The 24,312-nt window shown below is 45.1% G+C and overlaps 1 protein-coding gene across 2 annotated transcripts in view; it reads left to right on the top strand.

The window, feature by feature from the left end:
* Window positions 1–24,312, top strand: part of TPGS2 (tubulin polyglutamylase complex subunit 2) — a 128,320-nt gene that overhangs the window by 66,949 nt on the left and 37,059 nt on the right. For both annotated transcript variants that reach the window (XM_069218386.1, XM_069218295.1), the window contains exon 4: window positions 11,873–12,004. In XM_069218386.1, coding sequence (XP_069074487.1) covers window positions 11,873–12,004 — 132 coding nt within the window. The remainder of the gene's footprint in view (window positions 1–11,872; window positions 12,005–24,312) is intronic.

The raw sequence follows: 24,312 nt of genomic DNA, 5'->3' as shown, positions 1-24,312 counted from the left end.
ACATCGGACTCCTGGGTACTGAATATTGTAGGGAAAGGGTATGCTCTTCCCTTTCTGGAGTTTCCCCCTCCCATCCCTCCCCGTCCTTCGTTTTGTTCAGAGGATCATCTCCTGTTACTTCAGCAGGAGGTTCAGGTCCTTTTATCAAAAGGTGCAGTGGAGTTGGTTCCAGAGCAGGAAGGGGTCAGGGATGCTATTCGAAATACTTCCTGATTCCCAAGAAGGATGGTCGATTGAGACCTATCCTGGATCTGAGGATTTTGAATTGGTTACTCAGACAGGAGAAATTCAAGATGCTGACTCTAACGCAGGTGCTTTTGGGGTTGAACAAAGAGGATTGGATGGTGTTGGTAGACATGCAGGATGCTTACTTTCATATTCCCATTCTCAAGTCACACAGGAAGTATCTCTGGTTTGTGGTGGGGTCGCAGCACTACCAGTTTGCGGTCCTTCCTTTTGGTCTTACTTCCACACCCCGAGTCTTTAAGAAGGCAATGGCTGTGGTTGCAGCGCATCTCACAAGGAAGGGAATATTGGTATTCCCTTACCTGGACGACTGGCTGATCAAAGCCAAGTCTTCAGAGCTTGTGCTGCATCACCTCCAAATGACCACGCAGTTGTTGTTCAGTCTGGGTTTTATGGTAAATATGCCCAAGTCTCACCTGGAGGCCTCTCAACGCCTCCTGTTCATAGGGGCAGTACTGGATACAACATTGAATCGGGCCTATCCTCTGCCTCAGCAGATCCAGGACATTGAGGCGTTGATTACAATGTTTCAAAAAGGAGCGGTTGTTCCAGTCCTCAAGGTCCTATGTCTGCTCGGTCTGTTTGCTTCTTGCATTCTGTTGGTCACTCATGCACATTGGCACATGAGGGCTCTCCAATGGTGCCTCCGCAAGCAGTGGTTTCAACACAAAGGGATCTCGAAGAGTCGATAACTATCTCCAGAGACGCTGCAATGGATCTACGATGGTGGGCTGTGGACGGCAATCTTTCCCAAGGAAGGCCGTTTGCTCCACCACCTCCAGTGGCCACGGTCATAACGGATGCATCCACTCTAGGGTGGGGTGCTCATCTGGGGGACCTGGAGATCAAAGGTGTTTGGTCTCCAGTGGAACAGACTTATCATATAAATCTGTTAGAATTGCGGGCGATACGCCTGGCTCTCAAGGCCTTTCTCCCGTCCCTTCACAGTCAGTCAGTTCAAGTCTTGACGGACAACACTACCGCGATGTGGTACATCAACAAGCAGGGAGGAGTAGGGTCGTACCTTCTCTGCAAAGAGGCTCTGCGGCTCTGGGCCTGGGCACAGGACCATCGGATCTGCGTGGTAGCAAACCATCTGGCCGGAGTTCTCAACGTACGTGCAGACAGTCTCAGTCAGCATTTCTCGGCCGATCACAAGTGGCATCACTATCAGGATCTGATTCTTCACATCTTCAGGGCGTTGGGTTCTCCACGGATAGACCTATTTGCCATTCGGGACAACATGCACTGCCCGTTGTTTTGCAGCCTCCAGTATCCGGCGCAAGGAGCGTTGGGGGACGCGCTGCAGATGTCCTGGTGCTGCCAGTTACTTTACGCATTCCCCCCCCCTATGCCCTTGATTCCTCGGGTTCTGAGGAAGATTCACCAAGATCGGGCTCAAGTCATTTTAATAGCTCTGGATTGGCAGAGAAGAGTGTGGTACATGGGCCTTCTCCAACTCTCACTGTGCCCTCCGCTCTGTCTCCCTCTCAGGGCAGATCTCCTCTCGCAGTCGCAGGGACAGGTTCTACACCCCCACCTCCAGAGCCTGCACCTACATGCCTGGAGATTGAACGGGGCAATCTGAGTTCTTTTTCTCTCCCGCAAGAAGTGGTGGATGTTATTTTGTCGGCCAGGCGACACTCCACCAAGACTGTCTATGCCAACAGATGGGCAAAGTTTGTTACCTGGTGTGGAGAGAGGCAAACTGATCCCTTGAAAGCCCATTTGTCTGATGTTCTGTTGTTTGCTTTTTCTTTTGCACAGAAGGGTTGTGCAGTTGCGACTGTCAAGAGCTATTCGTTGGCGCTGTCAGCCTTTCTTTGCCTTCCAGATCAACCTTCCTTGTTCAAATCACCTATAGTGGTTAGGTTCTTGAAAGGCCTAACTAATAAATTCCCCCCCACTCCGTTTCTTATGCCTCAGTGGGATTTAAATCTGGTTTTGACTTTTTTAATGTGTTCACCGTTTGAACCTATGCATTCTTGCCCTTAAAGGTTGTTGGGCTTAAAGACAGTTTTCCTTGTTGCTATTACTTCTGCTAGGCGTGTGAGTGAGCTTCAGGCTCTTATTGTCAAACCTCCCTTTACGTTATTCTATGCTAACAAAGTGGTGTTGAAAACCAGGGCGTCTTTCCTTCCTAAGGTTGTCTCTCCTTTCCATATGGGGCAGTCTATTACTCTTTCATCTTTCTACCCTCCTCTTCATCCTTCAAAAGAGGAAGAAAGACTCCATCGCTTATACCTGAGAAGGGGTCTCAGTTTCTATGTTGATAGAACAAAGGACTTTCGTTTGGATGACCAACTCTTCATTGGATATGTGGGCAAGATGAAAGGAAGAGCTGCCCATAAAAGAACCATATCCAGGTGGGTCGTTGTTTGCATTAAGATCTGTTATTCATTAGCAAAGAAGATTCCTCCGGAGGGTATAAGAGCTCATTCTACCAGGGCTAAGTCTGCCACTTCAGCTTTGGCTAGAGGTGTTCCTGCAGTAGACCTTGGTAAAACAGCAACTTGGGCTTCCCTCCATACTTTTGCGAAGCACTATTGCTTGGATTCGGAAGTCAGGAGGGATGGCCATTTTGCACATTCTGTGTTGCAGGATTTCTTGGTGTGACTAGTCCGGCACCCACCTCTGACTGCAGTACTGCTTTGGGTCTCTTTTTATAAGATGATGAATCCACAGATAGATGTATCCATCAGGACAACAAGTTACTTACCTTCGGTAACGCTTTTTCTGGTGGACACACTAGCTACATGTAGATTCCTCACAGTCCCACACACCTCCCCACTGCCTGTCTGGTCATACCAAGACTTTTTTTTATTATAAATGTATATATGTTTTGATGAATTTTTATATAAATAAATGTTGTACTTGTGGTGCATCCATATGGCTACATGTATGTATATATGTGCTATTGTGAGGTCGGTTTTCACCTGTTCACCTCAAAGGCACATAAAAAAGGGTGAAACTGATGTCAGCATGCCCGCGAGGACCTCTTATTGCCACGGTGACATCAGACGGGGTAGTGTGCTGAACCGTGCAACTGTGACGTCCTCGTCGACGTGGACAGCTGGGAAGAAAATTTTCCATTGAATGCTGGCGCATTGGGAGAATTCATAAGGTGAGGAATCCACAGGTAGCTAGTGTATCCACCAGAAAAAGCGTTACCGAAGGTAAGTAACTTGTTCTTTACAACTACCTTCTGTGGTCCTCTTCCACCAGTTCTAGGAAAGGTATTGTAGGAAGTTGGCTCTGTATATACTATCTCAAAGTGAGAGATAGTGTGCACAGAGTCCAAGGGTTCCCCTTAGAGGTTGATAGTGGCAAAATTAGATAATAATAATGCTCTATTTTGTGGTAGTGTGGTCGAGCAGTAGGCTTATCAGAGGGTAGTGTTAAGCATTTGTTGTACACACACAGGCAATAAATGAGGAACACACACTCAAAGACTTAACTCCAGGCCAATAGGTTTTATATAGAAAAATATATTTTCATAATTTATTTTAGAACCACAAGATTTTAGGTGAGTACATAAAATGCAAGGTACTTCACACATGTAAGTATAGAACTTTGATTTAAAATTGTAGTACACACAGTTTTGGTTAAAATGGCAATAAGCTATTTTAAAAGTCGACAAAGTGCAAAAATCAACAGTTCCTGGGGAGGTAAGTTTGGTTACGTTTCTCAGGTAAGTAAAGTACTTACACAGTCAGTCTCCTGGGCATAGGCAGCCCACCGTTGGGGGTTCAAGGCAACCCCAAAGCCACAGCACCAGCAACACAGGGCTGGTTAGCTGCAGAGGTCAAAGGAGGGCCTAAAACACATAGGTGCCTATGAAGAACAGGGGTGCTCCGGTCCTAGTCTGCTTACAGGTAAGTACCTGCGTCCTCGGGGAGCAGACCAGGGGGTTTTTGTAGAGCACTGGGGGGTACACACACAAGCCCACAAAACACACCCTCAGCGGCACAGGGGCAGCCGGGTGCAGTAGGCAAAGTAGGCATCGGGTTTGCTATAGAAAGCAATGGAGGGACCCGGGGGTCACTTAGGTGATGCAGGCAGGGCACAGGGGTCTTCTCGGGCCAGCCACCGACTGGGCTAAGATGAGGGCCACCTGCTGGTCACTCCTGCACTGGTAGGTGGTTCCTCTTGGTCCTGGGGGCTGCGGGTGCAGTGCTTGGTCCAGGTGTCGGGTTCCTTTGTTACCAGGCAGTCGCGGTCAGAGGGAGCCTCTGGATCCTTTCTTCAGGCTTCGCTGTGAGGGTGCAGGGGGTCGACTCAGTGTGTCCACGTCGTTGGAGTCGCCTGGGAGTCCTCTCTGCGGTGCTTGTTGTCCTGAACTCGAGCCGGGGGCGTTGGGTGCAGAGTGTGAAGACTCACGCTTCTGGCGGGAAGTGAGAGTCTCTTTAAAGTTGTTGCAAAGTTGCAAAGTTGTTGCAGTTTCTGAACAGCGCCGCTGTTCTCTGGAGTTTCTTGGTCCTTCCGGTGCAGGTTCTTTGAGTCTGGAGGCAGGCTGGTAGGGCTGGGGTCAAGTCAGTTGGTGTCTCCGTCGTCTCTGCAGGGCTTTCAGGTCAGCAGTCCTTCTTCTTACTTCAGGTTACAGGAATCTGATTTCCTGGGTTCCGGGTCACCCCTAAATACTAAATTTAGGGATGTGTTTAGGTCTGCGGGGCAGTAGCCAATGGCTACTGTCTTTGAGGGTGGCTACACCCTCTTTGTGCCTCCTTCCAGAGGGGAGGGGGGCACATCCCTATTCCTATTGGGGGAATCCTCCAAACTCAAGATGGAGGATTTCTAAAGGCAGGGGTCACCTCAGCTCAGGGTACCTTAGGGGCTGTTGTGACTGGTATGTGACTCCTCCTTGTTTTTCCCATTATCTCCTCCAGACTTGCTGCCAAAAGTAGGGACTGTGTCCTGAGGGGTGGGCATCTCCACTAGCTGGGATGTCCTGAGGTGCTAGAACAACAGGCAGGAAGGAGCCTCTGAGGCTCACCGCCAGGTGTTACAGTTCCTGCAGGGGTAGGTGAGAAGCCCCTCCACCCAGTACAGGCTTTGTTCCTGGCCACAGAGTGCCAAAGGCACTCACCCCATGTGGCCAGAAACTTGTCTGGCTGTGGCAGGCTGACAGAAACTGGTCCGCCTAGCACTAGGAGTCGGACTGGTGTTCAGGGGGCATCTCTAAGATGCCCTCTGTGTGTATTTTACAATAAATCCCACACTGGCATCAGTGTGCATTTCTTGTGCTGAGACGTTTGAAATCAAACTTCCCATATTTCAGTGTAGCCATTATGAAACTGTGGAGTTCGTAACTGACAGACTCCCAGACCATATACTCTTTATGGCTACCCTGCACTTACAATGTCTAAAGTTTGGCTAAGACACTGTAGGGGCATATTGCTCATGCAACTATGCCCTCACCTGTGGTATAGTTCACCCTGCCTTAGGGCTGTAAGGCCTGCTAGAGGGGTGACTCACCTATGCCACAGGCAGTGGGTTGAGGGCATGGCACTCTGAGGAGAGTGCCATGTCGACTTAGTCATTTTCTCCCCACCAGCACTCACAAGCTGTGAGGCAGTGTGCATGTGCTGAGTGAGGAGTCCCCAGGGTGGCATAATACATGCTGCAGCCCTTCGAGACCTTCCCTGGCTACATGGCCCTTGGTACCAGGGGTACCATTTATAAGGGACGTATCTGTGTGCCAAGGCTGTGCCAATTGTGGGAACAAAGGTACAGTTTAGAGAAAGAACACTGGTGCTGGGGCCTGGTTAGCAGGGTCCCAGCACACTTGCAATCATAACTGGCATCAACAAAAGGCAAAAAGTTAGGGGGTAACCATGCCAAGGAAGGCATTTCCCTATAGGTATTCTCTGGGTGCTTGCATATACCATCATCACTCACAGGGAAAGCACCAAGCTGGAATACTTAGAGTGCCGTGGTATCGGACAACCTTTTCAAAACTGAACTGGCCAGGACTATGGTACACTGAACAGAATTGGTTCCTGGAGCTAAATGCTCCCGAAGAAGTTGAAAAACTTTTGACTAAGTTGAGCTTAACTCTTTCTATGATTCCACTCTATTGGTGCAAGGGCTTCCACCCCCAAAATTGCCCTAGTTCAACTCATGTTTCTAATGTAGTGTAGACAGCAATTTGGGTCCAGAACCTGCCTAGGAGTTTCCTATACTAAAATACCTCACAAGAAAGGGGCAGCAGGACAGAAAAAAAGCAATTTGGTACTGCTTTTGTTAGCAGTGTTTTAGATAATGGGTTGAATATAGTACGTAAACATTCCCTAGGAAGTTCCCTAGTTTGTTGGGGTTGTTTCTCAATTTTAGATATGTCCTGCACAAAATATTTCTGATTCTTAAAACCTCACTTCTATTCTGTGATTCTCCAATGCATATTTGGTATGCTAGTACTAGGCCTCCTTTACCTCAGTTCTCGCCCAACAAATGTAACTTATATCCCATGTTTAGGATTGTAGTGGATCCTGTTTAGTTTTAATGGCACTCAGGAGTTTCTTAGCCTTCTGGCTTGCAGGCTTGTACACCCGTCACCTAGTGACTTTTAACCTACTAGCCTGCTCTTTTTTAGCCCATTTATTTTATTATTTATTTTAAGATGGCTGCCATTGTTTATAGTTGGAGAAATGTTTTGATTTGCCACTCTGTGAAGGCGTCACTATCAGCATCATAATCAAGTGATGTCCCTTATGGGTGAGAGGAACATAATGTACACTTGTCGTGGATTGTTTACATAATTGCCACCACTAGTATGCCTTCTCATCTATTGTTTTGGAACATACCTGCGTAAGGCGTGCTACTTGGGCTGTATAAATACACCTCACACAGACAAGGTTATCAGAGGGATTTCTACCAGATGCCATCAATGCTATCTGTGCTACACGTCACCTTGCTGCAGACCCAGCCATTGTGTCACCACGGAATCTGACCAGAGTCCTCATTCCAAGGTAACAAGGGTTGGGGGGGTGCTTCTCATGGACACGGTACTGGCAGATAAGGTTTATCACACCTAGCTCTCATTAGGTTAGTGATTAGGTTCTACATGCTAGGGTTTTTACATCTCATGTTTATTGCAAGATGGTAGGGTTCTTTGTATTCACAACTGTCATCTTCACCGTTATGCTTCTTGCACTGTTCATTATCCTAATCATCGCAGCTCATGCATTTTACCATAAATTGCAGTCATTTCAGTAAATATATTGAAAACTTTCCTGCATCTCCGTCATTTCCTGTGACTTTTTGCTAATGTGAGAAAAGGGTAGTCTCTGTTCCACCACGACTCCCAGGAGATGTCGCATTCAAGAGTCCATGCTTAAAGGCTGCCTTTTACTTCTTGGGTCTTCGGTGAGGTACTGCTTGTGAGCCGGGAGGGTTGGGCTGACAGTTGTGACTTGTTGTAGGATTGGTCTAGTCGCCTACAAATAAAAGTGCTCTCATTCCTAAACCAGCAGTCTTGCCTCGGAGAGAGAGTCCAACTACAACAGGATAGAGCCCACATTCTTGGACTATGCTCCTTCTCTTCTCCCCGTACTAATCTCTGTACGTCTGTATTTGTAACAACTGCTCAATCGTCAGGCACTGTTACATGAAAGGTGTATTACAGCACAGTTAATATTGCTCCTTCAATTCTCTTTTTGATATCTGCACCACCTTCTTTTACTAGGAAAACTGATACCTGCACAGTGTCTTTGTATGAAGGAGGGCTGTGTGATACTCAGCTGATCTGGCTAAAAATGCAGTGTAAATTGTTATGTCACCATTATTATCAGACCCCTTACTTTATTTGACCTGTTAAATTGTTTGAAAGAAAACATTCATGTGTCTACAGCGGGTGCATACCCTTGTTGGTTTTTGATACCTTATCTGATGACAAAGAGCCTCTGCCTTCCCCACACAACTAGCAGAAGGTGGACTTCAACACAGCACATATTCCAAAACTAAACAGGAGCTGCTAAATCTAACTAGTTATTGTATATTTGTAATATATCATACCTAACTTCGTTTTCAAAACCTGCTTCTTCTACGGTTGTCAACATTCGCACCTCCTGCACCAGTAGAACCTTTGTTCGCTATGGGACAGTCCTTAGTGCTATAGTCCATCATTCCCTGAACCATGCCCCACTCCTGGAGGATTTCATATTATAATATTTACTTGCAAAAACAAGTTGCCCAATGACAATCTATTTATCATCATTGGTAATCTATCTTTCTTTGTCAGTTTTGGATAAGTCCACTAAAGTATTGACGAAGGAGGATGTAAAACAGTATTTGACCTGCTCCCTTCCTCATACACATGAATGCACTTTTGGTTATGGCAGCTTATAATTAAGTATTTGAGAATGCTTATAAAGGTTTCTTCTCCCTGATGCTGCAGTAGTGTAGATCTCGATCTAAGAGTAGATCAATCGCTTCTTCAGCTGCTTCAAGTCAAGACTAATGAAAAAAGTCAATCTGATTTCTCATTAGGGATAATATAGGCTGTTTTAAAGATCTTGGAACCTGCATCATCATCATCATCATCATGACGAAGAGTCTCCTCCTATCACCATCTCTGAACACTCATTACTGAGGACTAGTGGGTGATCAACATTATAAAGGACGGTTATGGCCTACCTTCCTCCAGCTCCTTATTCTTTTCTAGCATTACCTAAACACCCCTAGAGTTGTTGCAAGAAATGGAAACACGTCTTCAAGTTACTCTTCAGAATGAAAAAAGGCCTTGTCTTTTATTCTCAAAATCAAAGTCATCAAGTCAACAATATATCTTTAATACTTCACTGTGTATCTTAGTGGAATCTTTCCACAGGGGGTGGTAGCAGAATTTTTTTTATCGCCATCCATACATTGGTTTGCATATTATCTATATATTCAGGATGCATACGTCCATATGTCCAATCAATAAAGAACATGGTCAGTACTTGAGATTGTCCATAGAAAGCCATCAAGTTCTACAATTTATGCACTCATGTTCCCTCTTTTGGACAATCAGCACATGAAACCCGAGCTTCACCTGCTTGTTTAGAAATCCTCATCATATTCGTAACAATGTTTGATACAGATTTTTTTTCATTAATCTCGAAGTGTCTCATCTGAATTCCATCACAGAGGTTACATACTTCGGTGTAAATTCCTCAGTGGGTCATGTATGTCTCCCTTAGGAGATGATTGTCTCTCTGAAAACCGCAGTGGTGAATTTATTTAATTTGCGGCATCGTAGCTCCATAGATACTTAGGTCTGATTGCCTCTTGCTTCCATGTTTTACTCTTTGCTCAGCTTCCGATGAGAATGGTGCTGTGGCAGCTATCCTGGAATTGGGTTCGGTTTATCGAACCCGAATGACGATAATAGTAGCATTCATCTGTTACTCTCTTCACCGGTGAACTTTAAAGTCCAGCTGGTTGAAGACGGTCCATTTTCAGGCTTGAATCACAACATTATGGTTATCTTGTCTTTATCCCATTGTAGCTGGACTTTTTATTTTTGGAATGTACAGAACAAACACCAGCACGTCAGTCATGACGTCAGTCAGTCAGGAAGTTTTTTGGGCCTAAACATTTTTTTCATCTACCATGCTGCAAAGTTGTGAAACTCTTTACAGACATTCTCTCTGTGGCATCTCATCTACTGAAGAAGACAAAAGTGACTCTCTCATGCTGAAGACAAGAGATAAATCAGTTAAAAGAGGTTACTATATTTTTCACGTTTGGATATTTGCAAATAGATCTTTCTCATGAGATGCTCATATGAAAATCAAGAGGTTCTTCACCTTCAGCTTAAGATTGGTACTTCATTTTCGGCTGCACCAAGTTTGGTTCATAGATGTCCTACTTCTCTTGCAGAACAGAATCTGGATCCTTGGCAGGGAGGGTCAATACTTCACTCACCCTTCCTTTTCACTGATGAAGTTGAGGGCCTGGAAAATTAGCTAACTGAAGAAAACCTTGCTTGTTATGTGTGTGGCTTAATAGCATTTATGCTAGGAACCAGTATATACACGTAAGTGACAAAGCTCCTGCCAATGTACATGGCAATGAGTGTTCCTGAAGCAATGTTCTATTTTTCATGAAATATTTAATTGGATGCTAGTGAGCACTTTGTTCCAGCCTATGGTATTTACTTGAGTGTGTTACATTGGAGGATGGCTTTCCTGATGGCAGTCACCACTGCTAGAAAGTCTTGTTAGCATCGGGCTCTTTCATTTTCAGAGCCACATATTATCTTCCAAAGTGATACATTTTTCCTTTGTATGGTTCCTGTCATTATTCTAAGTTTCACACAAATAACGAGAGTATTCTTTTCTTCTTCCAGTGTACACCCATTTATATTTGACTGACACAATATCAAAGGATCTAGAGATGGGAAGTTCTGCTTGGAAGGGCTACAAAACACCAGGGCCTTGGAACTTTTGGTTCTCCCATATGATGTTCTTTTAATAGGCAATTAGACAGCAAAACCCATTCTTGCTGGGAAATACTCTCTTGCATTTCAGAGTACACGAGTTCTGTTGTACAGAGACTTCATGTAAGTTCCACTGCATCTAAGGCAACATCAGTGATGCTCCAAGGGCATGTTTCCATTGCAAATGTAGGCAGTACTGTACCATGGATGCTTTTGTATACTCACGGTCTGGGCATATCTTCCGTAATGGATGCATTTTGTGGCCTGAAAGTTTTACATTATCTGTTTGACTGAAGCCTGGGATCAGTATGCTATCTACCATTCTCCCTGCATCAGAAGTGCTGAAATCAGGTTCACAACCAGTACGGAAAGAGAGAGAGGAGAAAGACAAAGTAAGCAAATATTACTTCAGTAGGGATTGTCTTACTTTTAGTACTTCCTGTCCTTCCTTTCCATCACGAGTCCGCATTTACTTTATTGTAGCTTTTCAAGACAGAAAGGTTCTAAGTGTGTTTGGAGAGACATTGGTAGGGGTGAAGCTTGGGATGCTTCTTAGGATCTATATAGTGACGGTGATCTTTTGGAGAATCTTTTTTGCCACTGGATCAATTAATTTCAACCAGTTGTGAAAGAGGGAGGGTAAGAACTAAGATTACTAAAGTTATCACAGAGACAATCTTTACTACTTATTGAATTTCTACATAAACACAGAGAAAAGACATGTAGGATCCAATGCAGAAAAATTTAGCATGCTAACAGCTGTTCACAGCATCTGTCAGATTCTAATATGCAAAACGATTTTGTAGCCATTTGGACACGTCTACACTGTAGATGCGCCATGCTTCTGAAATGTGCTTCAGGCATCTCAAGCTTTGCTCCTATGGAAATTCTTAAGAGTACTGTATCCGTATGTTGCAAAGCTGATTGAATATGTGATACTGCTGGCAGATTGACGAGAATCATTGCATTCATTATGTATCTCATTGATCTGTCGGCCTTGGATGAATCTTATTAAGCATTCTTTTGGTTTTCATCATACAAGTGGGATTATTAATTTACAGTGATCTTCGGATAGCAATAGTGGTAGCTAGTTCAGGACACAGGTTCATAAGCACAACAACTTCTTTTACATAGAATCAAGCTGAATTATGTATGTGGATCTTAATATCAGAATGGGCTGTAATTTAGCCTCCTTTTAAATCACAGGTAACCCTATGCAGCTGGGCTCCATGGAGATCAACAGTATCTCGAAGTTGAGTCGACTTGGGGAACCTGCAATCTATACGTTGCCCAATGCTCCCACGCTTGCTGATCTTGAAGACGATGCAGATGATGGAGGTATGTACGGCAGACTACTGCTAGCACATTTCGTTGACTCGCTTCTTTCTTAAATCTCAGGCTATGCATGTTCTTGTTATCCAAAGTAATACTTGTCAGGATGTTGTAATGGAAAGCAGTGGTTTTCAAATCAACTATGTGAGCATCCCACCAATCCGAGGCACTCCCCTGTGCAGTCAGTGAGGTAGTGGTGGCATCCTAGGAACTAGTGCCCATTCATTTGGCCCTTTTTGCTTCTTCCGTGGCCTGGGGACAGCCATTTTTAAGCCATCACACACCAGCGACTCGGGCGTCAGTGAAGCAAAATCCCATTCAGCCTCTTCATCATCCATTTGTGAACTTCTAATTTTTGTATTAACCTTCCCTTTGGCCTTTCAGTAATGTTTTAACATTACCCCGGGTCTGCTCTGCCCACTTCTGTCTTTGCTCTGCCCACCTCTGTCTGTGGTCTGTCTGGTTTGCCTGCTTGTTTGCCTACTGTCTTCTTTTGAGTCTTGTCTTCTGGCCTCCTGGAATAATGAAAGATTTAAAGATCTTTTTCAATTATAAAATATCATAAATGAGCAAAACAGCTTAAAAATAACACACACAACATAAACACATGGTGCATCAAGAAAGATATAAAAACACAGTTAAAATCAGCAGGTTTAAAAGTGGTTAAAAGTCATCAGGAAACCACAGCAGCAGAATTAACAAGCATTTGCAAAAGCAACGGGTCTCACATTTCGCCGAGTTAGAGCTATTAGCGTTGTAAACTCCTAACCAGACTTTTCTTGCCACATTAAATAAAATAAAAAACGAGCGCGATTGTGCTGAGAAATAAAGCGAAAAAGTAGTCCAGAAACCATAAGGAAAACATAGAGCCTCATATGTTTGCAGTAGTTGGTCGGTGCGCTCGAGGAGGGCTAAACACTGGAAAAGGCATGACGTATGCATGCCTTACATTAATGAAAGCAAGTGGATTTTAAAAGGCAAGCCCATGAACCAATGTAAGTGACTGACGTGACATGGACGTGGTTAGAAGCCCACAGAGAGATTATATCAGGGGAGATTTGTGCTCGTCCCTAAAAATTGCTAAAAGTCATTGTGCTTCACAGGAGATCATGGCAGCAGGATTAAAAATGGCTAAAAATCATCATAGTACGCAGAAGGGCATGACAGCCCTACAGTTCAAAGCCAAATTATGCTTTAAGAATTCATTACTTCATTCCACCACAGGGCACTTTTCAAAAAGGAAAAGACTTCAAAGGACTCTACATGACCAGTTAACATTTGCAGGTAGGGAGAGGCCAGTCCATATTGGTGAAAATCCCTAGATTTAAGGATAGGGAGCAGATACCTTCCTCGCAGACGGTTGTCATACCTGCAAAATATTAGCAGGTTCTCCAAAGTCTGGGGTGAGCAACCATCACAGGGACAGGAAACTATTTTTGGATCACCTTGTTCAGGAGGGAAACAGAGATTCGAACGAATTGTACCCAACCAAACGTTTGGAAGAAGGGATCACTCCCCAGAATTCCTAATGAGGGAGAAATAGGGTGCAGGGCCAACACTGAGTTTCAAAAGCAAAAGGGATCTTGTGGTTGGTTTCTCCAGTGCCTTGCTCTCTCTGTTCTACTTAGCATATTTTAGGAACAAGTCTTTTGTTAACAGTTTTTAAAAAACTGAGGGCTATAAAACAGTCCTGGGCAACCCAAAGTCGAGGCAACAGTCCTGATGTAGTTAAGCCATGGGATGTTGTGGCCATACTTACACCCAAGGTAGTCTTCAATCACGTCCCTGTTAAAAGCAATATGCTCTCCACCCCACACTGCAATCTACAAGAGCAATGGGACGAGTTTAACATGGTCTTCAATTAAATCAAGATTCTGCTCATCATGCGTAAAAAGAGTGGAGCTATTTGGACCCAGGCCTAACAGTTTCCTACAAAATTGATTCTCCTCTTGCTGAATGTTCAAGAGATTGCAATACCTCCAAATTGCAGCACCATATGACAACATAGGGAGAGATTTCATTCTATAGATGTGCAGCAGTGGTAGGATATGTTTACTACCTATCATTGATGCAAACCTAAAAGTGCTACACATGCTTGATTGAAAGGTAGACATCGATTTTCAAGACAAGGCATCCACCTATTCAAATGTGACCCCTAAATAAGGGAAGGCAGCCACCCTTGAGGTGACCTTCCCCTTGATGGTAATGGGTCTGAAATTGGTGGACTGCTTTCCACAGACCATGTAATGTGTTTTGGAAATATTGTATCCAACTCCAATTCATCCATGAACTTTGCAAATGAATCAACCAGTCCTTTGAGGCCATTAGAGGTGCAGGAGAGTAACACTGCATCATCCGCATATAAAAGGGAGGGTACAAGTATGAATTTTAATTTTGGCATATCACTCCCATTAGCTGCCAAAAAGGAATTCATACCATTAAAGTATAGCAAAAATAAAATAGGCACCAGGACACAACCTTGCTAACCCCCCAGGGGAGGCAAAAAGAAACTGTACATTCCCCGCACTAACCAAATCTGACTGAAGCGTTAACATCAGTATGAAGAGGTCATAAGAAATGAATCAGTGGCTGGGGTTACCAAGGTCAGTTAAAAGACATAGATCTGTTCACCCGATCAAATGCACTTCTCAGGTGTATTAATGCTAAATAAATACCCCCCTTCTTGGTTACAACATACGTCCCAATTATTCAAACTCTGTTCCATGGTGCCTCTTCCTTCTCTAAATCCATACTGGACTGGGCAAAGAATGTTGTTAAGCTGGGCCCAGTCTTCGATACGTTGTAGGATTATTTGACCCACTGTTTTAAAAATGGAGTCTAGTAAAGAAGTGGGTCAGTAGCAGCTGGGGTCCTGCCTGTTATCTCTTTTAAAATCGGGTACTATGAGTGTAGAATTCCAAGAACTGGGAATTTTGGCAAGGGTAGCTGCATTTAGGGTGGTGGTTAATAAAGGGGCCCAAAGGGAGAGCTCTGCTTTCTAAAGGTGCATGAGTACCCCATATGTGCTTTAGTAGATGGGCTGGCTAAAATCGCAGAGCGTACTTCCTCTAGGTCAAAACTGTTCCCCAGTGGGAACAGTTGGGTCTCCTCCGTCACCCCATCCCTACCTAAAGCGTAGCTCTTTTTGAGGTGTGCCATGCGTTGTTCAGGAGTAATATTCAAACCTATGTTGTCGGGTGCAGCAGAGCAAAGCTGCTTCTGGTTGACTGTCTCCCAAAAGCCCCTGGCATCCCCAGTATTACAGGTGGTGATTAATCACTTCCATGTTACCTCTTTTAGGGTTAGCTTCCTATTCCTGATAGCTTTCTGGAAGGCTGCTTTTGCTACCGTAATACTTTGCTGGTTTCTTGGCCTGGAATTAGGGCCTCACGGAGCAGTTTATTAGCCAGCCTACACTCTTTATCAAACCAACAAGTTTCAGGAGTCTTGCTGGGCCTGGACAATTCAAGCATAATGGTTCTATTGGAAAGATTTAAACTGTGTAAGGCATCTAAAACTGTGGAGGAGGACGCTTCAAGAATAAACAGATGACCCATCAACAGGTTCAAATTTGAGCCGACTATGGCTTTTGGCAGGCTGGGAATCGATGTATTACACCATTTTATCCTAAGACCCTTATCTATTGGGATCAAACCTATTAGGCGAGGGGTGTCCTTGGGGCGGCTGCTAGCTGGTAATGGCACCCCAACCTCTATGGGGTTGTGATCACTGTAACAGGTTTGTTGTATCTTCCCAGAGCTAACAAATGCTTCAAGGGTCCTGGAGATGAACATGTAGTCAATAGTCGACCCTTTGCTGCATCCTACAAAAGTGGGTCATTGGTTAGACAGGTTTCCCCCCATATCCATCACAATACAAGTCCAGTCTGCCTGAGAGCATCATACAATTTCCTTCTTCTAGTGTAAGATGATGTCAAACAAATAGGTGTATTACCAACCGGAAAAAGATTGGAGACTGTGGAATTCAAACCTAGTTTAGCATTAAAGTCACCTCACAATCAGACAACACTTGAAATAAGGTCTCAATCTGGCACCCTAAATCACAAACTGAGTTATAAAAGTTGCCTAGGTAAAAATTTAACTCTTTAGATACAACGATCCATAAAACCCGGATCCCAGTATGTCCTAAGGGGACTGGAGTAACCTTGAGGTGTTTACAGTTGGGGATCATGGTGGCTAATCCACCCCAAGCTCTTTCAAAACATTTGAAGCCATCACAGGTGACTGACTCCTGGGCCCAAGTTTCTTGGAGCATCACCACATCAAACTGGGTGATGTACTTGAGCCGTTCAGAGTCTAGCAGCTTGGCCCTAATACCTGCAGTCTACCAACAAAGGAGCCTTGTGGCAGGCTCCTGTGAGTTAATCATAGTTACGGTGGGATGGATAGTCATCGCGGCTCATTAACATTGGGACTAGGAAATAGAGTGACCTGATGTCAGTCATTGTAACAGAGGTCCGTGAAGGGAAGAAATCTACTGAATGTGGTAACACATGGTTTGTCCATGATCCCTAGCACCCGGGGGGAACACTGCTGTAGGTTGGGGTTGCAGGTGCCTGTAAAAAAACATGCAGGAGGATATGTATACCCATATCACGAGAATTCTGCTTATTTGCACTGTGGATCACATGCGTGGCCAGAGTGGGTCACTCACAATCGATTGCCACACAATGCCTTTTCAGATTTTTGTCCGCTGAGTCCGCCAACCCAACCTTCCTCGCAAACAATATGTCGCTGTATTCACTGATGTTGAAATTAGCATTGTGACAGAACCAGTGACATACTTTGTTTTTCAACTTGATGGCAGAATCCTCTGTGTTATGAGTTGCTTGAGGAACCCCAGTTATGATAGCTACATATGAACTACATTCAAAGGGCAGATTGAGATGGAGCAGACTTTTATCAGACTGAGAACTCCTCCACACTGCCCCCTCCCCATACCCTGAGCGATCCCAGCCCCAGGGTGGCTATTCAGGGGCCTGTGGTGCTGCCCACCACTAGTTAATGGTGCCACAGTATCCCCAGTGGGTAATGAGCGTGGCAAGGGAATAACAGTCTCAGTTTGCGATGTACCTACGGCAGAACAGGCTGTATTTGTATAGCAGGGCCTTCCCGTAACCCCAGGATATCAGAGGGGGCTGTTTGTTCTGCACCTATGGAAGAAAGAACATTAGTGTTGGCACATGACTTGGTCAAAACTGGGACAGTAACTTTTAGGTTGTGCAATCTGGTCACCAGTGGGGCGACACACTGAGCAATAACTGATTTAAGTCTCTCCAAAATACAATCCCAGTCTATATTTGGATCTTCACAGGCATCCTGGTGATCCCCTAGATAGATGTCGGTTTCTCAGGGTATGGGGTGCGGGTCTGGTGTTACCAGTTCATTTACGTTGGCTATTTCTTTTGGCCCAGGGGGCAGAGACACTACTGTTTAAAATGTTTTGCTTGTGGTTCCTATTTGACAGTGCCTGATCAGCGAACGTCATGCAGGCGGAATGGTTGAGTCTGTAGGACCGGATGGGATTGAGAGTCTGGTTTTGTTGGCGGTAGGAGGGAGAAACCCACCCCTGCATCGAGGGATAGTCGCCACTCTGCCAGATTGATTTCTTTTGAGATCACTCCTACCGCGTGGGGCAAAAGAGTCTAGGGTAGTGCCATGGGCTGAATTAGTGGCAGAGTCTTTGTCCCCAAGTGTTTTGCACTTACCCATATTGGCCACTTGTTCACCCCCAAATGGCTTAACAAAAGGAAAGCAGCCTCTTATGGAACACCCAGCTGGCGCTGTGGCTTTCTCCTGCCTCCTTCTTCCAACCATCAGTGCAGTATGGGGCTTGTAGTCTGCCTGAGTCTCTTTGATTGCTATAGTGATATATTTTGCTACATGTATATGCATTGCATGTTTTTATCTTATTATTTACTTTCATATTGCTATATGTAGATGTGCATCATCCTGCAGTCCCTCAGTATCAGTTAACTCAGGCTCGGTGTCCCAAAATCAATGGTGTTTTGAGCAGTGGATATGGCTGCGGAAATGTGTGATTAGAGACTTGTCAGACCTGAGTCCTGGATGTAAGGTCCTCATATCAACAAGGTACTCACCGTTGACAAAACTCTCAGTGCTATAGAGTGTAGAACGAGGAAGATGGGCATGGGTGGTCTGAGAAAGTCAAGGTGCCCTCAGCCATTCAATGAGGTAGTGAATTCGGTGCTTAAGGACAGGGGTTCCATGGATTCTTATTGTTTTTCTTCCCAAAAGTTTGAGTATGGGTGAATTGGCTATATCCAGTCTGGGACGCTCGGGCTTGGGACGGAGAGCTTGCACTGAGGTCCATTTCAAGTAAAGTCAATGTCATTGCTGCCAAAAGCCACCATTTGCCATCTGGAAGTTGGCTTAGTACCTATGATTTGTTCTGGGTAGCACTTTGAGTAGTTGGGTAGACGTACAGAGTTGCTGAGTAGTGACAGAGCGCATTCGCCTGGATAGGATTTTTGTTGCGCATACCTCCTGCGTCAATTTCTACAGAACAGTCTTTTTCTGACCACAAGAAAATACAAATCTGATTCTTATAAACACACCAACTTTGTCAGATTCTTTCTATTCTACCTAAGCACAAACTCATTGCTTTAGTACTGGTAGTGATTCTCACATGCATTTATAGTTTTTCTAATGCAATTACATTAAGGGACCGGACAAATTCTAGTGTCCTAACAGTATTCTTCCAGCACAGGGTGCATGATCAAAAATAGGAGATAGCAGGAACTGTGCACATGACCCAGAAGAAAAATAAACACTTAAATAATAAAAGAGGGGAGATATATTAAGAGCAATTAATTAAGAAAAAAGAGTATTGCATAGGTCTACTTGATTGGTTGTTTTAAAGATTTACCTCGATCGTTTACCAAACCAGGACATACAATGATAAAAGTGCATCAGCGGCTCAGCCTTGATTTGAAGGTTAAATAAGCCCTAAAGAAGGGTAAGGCCTAAATTAGAATTCAATTAACTCACTGTTAGACAACAACACAATTTGGAAGCTTTGATAAATGTGAGTCAAAAAATAATCTGAGATTTGCAGTCGTCTCCCAGCAGAGCAGAAGCCAGCATAGAATCAAATACATTTCTAATAATGTTATTAAAAAGTATAAATGTAAAGAAGAAGAAAAATGTATCTTGATAATGTAATTTGTATGATCCAGGGGGTCCCATCTGTAATTAGCATTTGAAAATGGAAACCAAGAAAGTTCTTGTCAAACTTTGAGAGGTTTGAGACTCAAGATTTTATTTTTAGAATATGACATAAAACACAATACATTTCTATGAAAGGCTCCATATTAGGCTTATGATCGGTTATCTGTTCCACTATCAAAAGTATAAATGGCAATTTGGCTAATTAAATGAGAGGTTTAAAGCAGTTGGGGAAACTCCTAGAATTACTTTTCTTGGCAAGTTGAATTATGTTGTTGAATAAAATATCAGTTTTCCATTCTGAGAGGGTCAAGCGCTACAAAGAAGTTCACCCCACCACATTTTCTTAAATTTATATATTTCAATCACTGTACCATATGCAATACCATTTCATTTTCATTTACTACTTCTATCTAGTCTAGCCCAGACGTCTGTTCATGATTTGGGGTACTTTCATCAACTTTCAACTTCACACTTTTAGAGGGCACCCATCCCATCCGCTGAGCTCAAAGTCAATGACCAGAGTAACTGTGACACACTTGAAACCGAGGACAAACTGCTAGTCAAGGACTTGATACTTGAAGTAATACATAGACTGAATTGTGAGCTCTCTCAGAAACCACAGAATGTCTCTTACCTTGTGATGAGATTGAGCTCTCAAAGAGGGCAGACACTTCCACATTACTAGATGACTGTTTATGTCCCAAATCGCAGAAGGTGGTCAAATGTGATACAAGATCAGGAGAACCTGGTAGTGATGTTTCAGACCTCACAACTGGGGAGAGCGTATTGATGACTTCCTGTGACAGCCTCCTCAAGAAGATGGACAGCACAAAAGTAAAAACAGTGGAGTATAGAAGGCAGATTCAAGGATCTCATGATGAGAGGAATTGTAATGGAGATGACCAGCTTAGCACTGGAGAAGGATGGGTGGCAGGAGGCACTCTGTACAGTGCAGATGCAGACCGGAGACTATTGACTCACCAATTTTCATAATTCTGCGGTGACGTCCATCATGAATATGGAGAAAAGACTTGAGAAGCTTGGAGTCAACAAGACAGCCTGTAACAACCACTTCTTAGCTTCATGTAGTGCAGAGACCGACTTATGCTCATCTGTTGATGCCTTTTCGAGGGATGAGTTTGCTGTTGCTGATTATTTCCAGCCTATATCGTTGCAATGTACTGTGAGATGGCCTAAGTGAAAGAGACTTGCAATAACTGCAGAAACTGTTGGTCAATTCTACCACTCTTTCAGCATGAAATGCATCATGATATGATCTATAGTGGGCTACGAAGAGTGGGAAAGTGATGCATTAGAACCGGAGTTTATTGTATCTTTACCGATGTATAACCAGCGACCATCACCAGGAGAATGAAATGGCTCAATATTAGAAGACAGGTATTGGATGGTGGAGCCCAAGCTAGAGTGTTATATCCGGAATATATGAGAGTGATGTTTGAGGGGAAGCCAGAATCTTTGGGAAGCTGAGACTGCAGCCGCATATTTGGCATCCATCGCGTTCAGTATCAGCCGTCTGACTGAAGTTCATAAGTGTGCCTGTGTCCTCATTTTCTCTTCCTTGAGTATCAGTCGTTGCCATACGCTGTATTTGATATTCTTCTGTATCCATGACCCTGCCGTTTGCACTTGAGATCCTCAGCTTTTGGGAAATGGATTAATACCTTATGGTAACTTGGGTGTCTGTTTATTTAGCTAATAAATCTACTGCTCCTCGAAAATGCATTCCCTTATTTCTTAACATTTTTCTTGACATTATTTGTCTGATCTCCCTTTCTCTCTTCCTGTCCCCTTTTTAAACGTTTGTCCCATAAACATTGATTTACTTCTCCTTTGGACGCCTTAGAATTTGGAGGCCATTTTTAGGGCACACTTTATTGCAGTTTTATTTACGATTTCAATGCTGGTTTGCACTTTAACACATATTTGTATCCATATTCTGTGTTTTAAGTGATGTCTCTATAAATATAGATCTTCCCAGGTTAATTGATGTTGTTGCATATTCTCACTAAGAAAAAAATCATTTAGTGGCCCTAGCTGATGGAGACTTCTAGCTGCAGATTCCTTACCTTTGAATTTCCCTAGGCGTCAGACTTGATCCGAAAACATTTGCTTGAGCAATACCCCTGTACGTGCTGTCTGGTGGCTCCATTCCGCTGTGTGTGGAGTCGTTGGCACCGGAAGTGACGTCGTGGTCACCTATATAGGTGCCGCCCAAGGGTGCGGGTGTCAGTTCTTTTCTTTCCATGCCAGTTTCCATGCCAGTTAGGGCAGATTCAGAGAGAACTACCTCTATGTTGCTTTTTGACAGGCTTTTTTCAACGTTTTGTCAAGATTTTTTATTCAGTGTGTTGAGGATGTCATTTAAGAAGGCAGGGTTCAAACTGTGTGGCGCCTGTCACTGCACCATGTCAGTTACGGACCCTCACCACATCTGTCTCTGATGCCTCGAGCGGGACCACGACTCCAAGTTGTGCTCGGACTGCCGGGCCTTGGCGCCAAAGATTTTGAGGGAGCGGTCCCTAAAGCTGCTTGCGGCCCGGCAGTCGAGAACATCTCCCAGTGCGACTCCTCAGAGGTCATGGTCCCAGTCGAGAAGGAGGTCGCCGGACCGCTCCAGGAGGCCCAAGACCTCTTTGTCACACTCGAGGTCCTCGGGACACTTGGGGAAGAGGCACAAAAAGAAGAAGTCTGAGAAGAATTTGACTTCACCTCGTCCTTCAAGACGAGCGGGGAATATCGATGTTCCCTGCATGATTCTGTGCGGACCCATTGCCCAGTTCAACTCCATGCCTCCCCACTGTTTGCAGGAACCAGATCGACACCTGCTCAGATTAAGGAATTTTAGGAGGCCATGCACTGCGTATTTGAGTGGGCCGACCCCTCTGGCGTGCCTTTGGCCACTATGGGGCCAGAAGAGGCCCTATCAGGTTCCACGCTGGCGGCTTAGGCCTCGGCTCCAGTGGGGTCCCATGGATCCAAATTGATGTTGATGTTACTGGCGACGTCAGCCCCATTCTGACTCCCGATGAGCCGGAACGGTTCTGGCGTCCACAGGTGCCAGATCATTGCCTGAGCCTTATTTTTCAAAGCCAGGCATAGGAGAAGATTGGGAGGGTTCACTGAACCCTTTACAGCACCAGTTGGAGAGATCTTTAGACTGGTATGAGGAGCTAGGAGAGGCCAGTGGGATGGACACCTCTTCAGAGACTGACTTGCTCTCCTTCCCACTGAGGCTACCGAGGAGGGAGCTTCCTATGCAGTGGTGGTGTGTAGGGCATTATAGTTCCTCGACCCTGAACTGCCCTCAGTGGCTGTCACGACGAACATCTTGACTGAAGTGTTTCAGCCTGGGGCTTCTACTTCCGAAACCCCTTCTACCTATTACCAAAGCACTTACCGACATCCTGCTGGGAACGTAGCCCAAGCCCAGCACAGTGGCTCCTGTAATTAGGACCATCGCCCACCGCCATTGCCGTGCACCAGGCGACCCTAGTTTCTTAGCCAACACCTCACCCCTGAGAGCTTAGTAGTCCAACCCTCTACATCCCATGGCACATTTCCTTCCGCCCCCCCAGACAGGGAATCCAAGAGGCTGGACCATCTTGGAAAGAAGATGTTTTGTTCTACCAGTCTGGCACTGAGGTCGGTGAACACCTTGAGCTTATTTGGCAGTTTCCCACATACCATGTGGGATACAGTTGCACAAGTGCTGCCTCAGGTCTTGGAGGAGGCCCGAGCCATACTCTCCCAAGCAATAAAAGGCAGGAGGGACACAGCGAAGTTCACCATTCAGTGTGCTTGGATTCGACTGACTCGCTAGGCAGAGTGGTTGCGTCAACAGTGACCTTAAGGCACCACGCTCGGCTGAGAACATCTGTTTTTTTGGGGGATGTCCAGGCAAACCTGATGGACATGCACTTCAATGGGACTCGCTTGTTTATCGGGAAAGCAAACTTGGCGCTGGAGCCCTTTAAGGACTGTTGGGCTGCAGCCAAGTCCTTGTGCCTCCGCCTGCCTTTCGTGGCTACTGAACGGGTGTAGCAGCGTGCCAGCCTTACGCCAGCCGACTTCCTACACCACCAACACAGGCTATGCGAGGAAGTTGGCACGATGCCTTCAGACCTAGAGAGTCTGGAAGCCAAAAGTCATCCGTCACCCAGCCCTTGGCAGCTGTAGCCTCAGAACCCTCCTAATTTGTTCTGAAGGACCATGCTGGCTCAGTTGGAGGGAGAATTCACCATCATCTCCTCCACTGGCAGTCCATCACATCAGACGCATCATCAGGAAGGGCTATGCCATGCCTTTCCAATCCTTTCCTCCTCCACTACTGCCAACATTCGAACAGCTGGCGGAGGATCATTTGTCTTTACTCCGAGAGAAAGTTACAGCTCTCTTAGCCAAGGGAGCCATAAAAAGAGTCCCGGTATCAGAGGTAGGCAGTGGTTGTTATTCCTGCTACTTTCTGATACCCAAAAAGGAACAAGGGTCTGCCCTCTGTTCTAGACCTACAGACCGATGTTCACCAAGGTGATGGTGGTGGTTGCAGCTCATCTATGCAGGTCAGGGGTTTCAGTCTTCCCCCACCTCGATGACTGGTTGTTGAAGGAGGGTTCACCCCAGGCAGTTGTCTCCCACCTCCAGACTATGGCAAACCTCCTACATTCGCTGGGGCTCAGTGTCAGCAGTACTGCACGTTGGAGTTTACAGGGAAGCAATCACTTGGTGACACTTTTCATCGCAAGTAGAGCTCAGACCACCTGTATGCCTTTCCACCCATACCACTCCTGCCCAGAGTTCTCAAGAAGATCAAGAGAGACTGGGCCCAAGTAATCCTTGTGGCTCCTGAATTGGCACAGTCTGTTATCCTGAGCTTCTGAAAATGAGCATCAATCCTCGGATTAGCCTGCCCTTTCCGGATGATTTTCGGTCGCAGCAGGAGCGGAGGGTCCTCCACCTGAACCTGTCAACTTCACGCCTTCATGCGTGGAGATTGAGTGGTGGCAGTTGACAGCATTCAGCCTTCCTCCCAAAGTCTGCAATGTTATTCTGGCACCCAGGCTTTCCTCTACCAAAACTGTATAC

This window comes from Pleurodeles waltl, chromosome 1_1 (assembly GCF_031143425.1).
Source record: "Pleurodeles waltl isolate 20211129_DDA chromosome 1_1, aPleWal1.hap1.20221129, whole genome shotgun sequence".
NCBI lineage: Eukaryota > Metazoa > Chordata > Amphibia > Caudata > Salamandridae > Pleurodeles > Pleurodeles waltl.
Note: the sequence above shows the minus strand (reverse complement) of the source record. Positions and strands in the feature narration are given on the sequence as shown.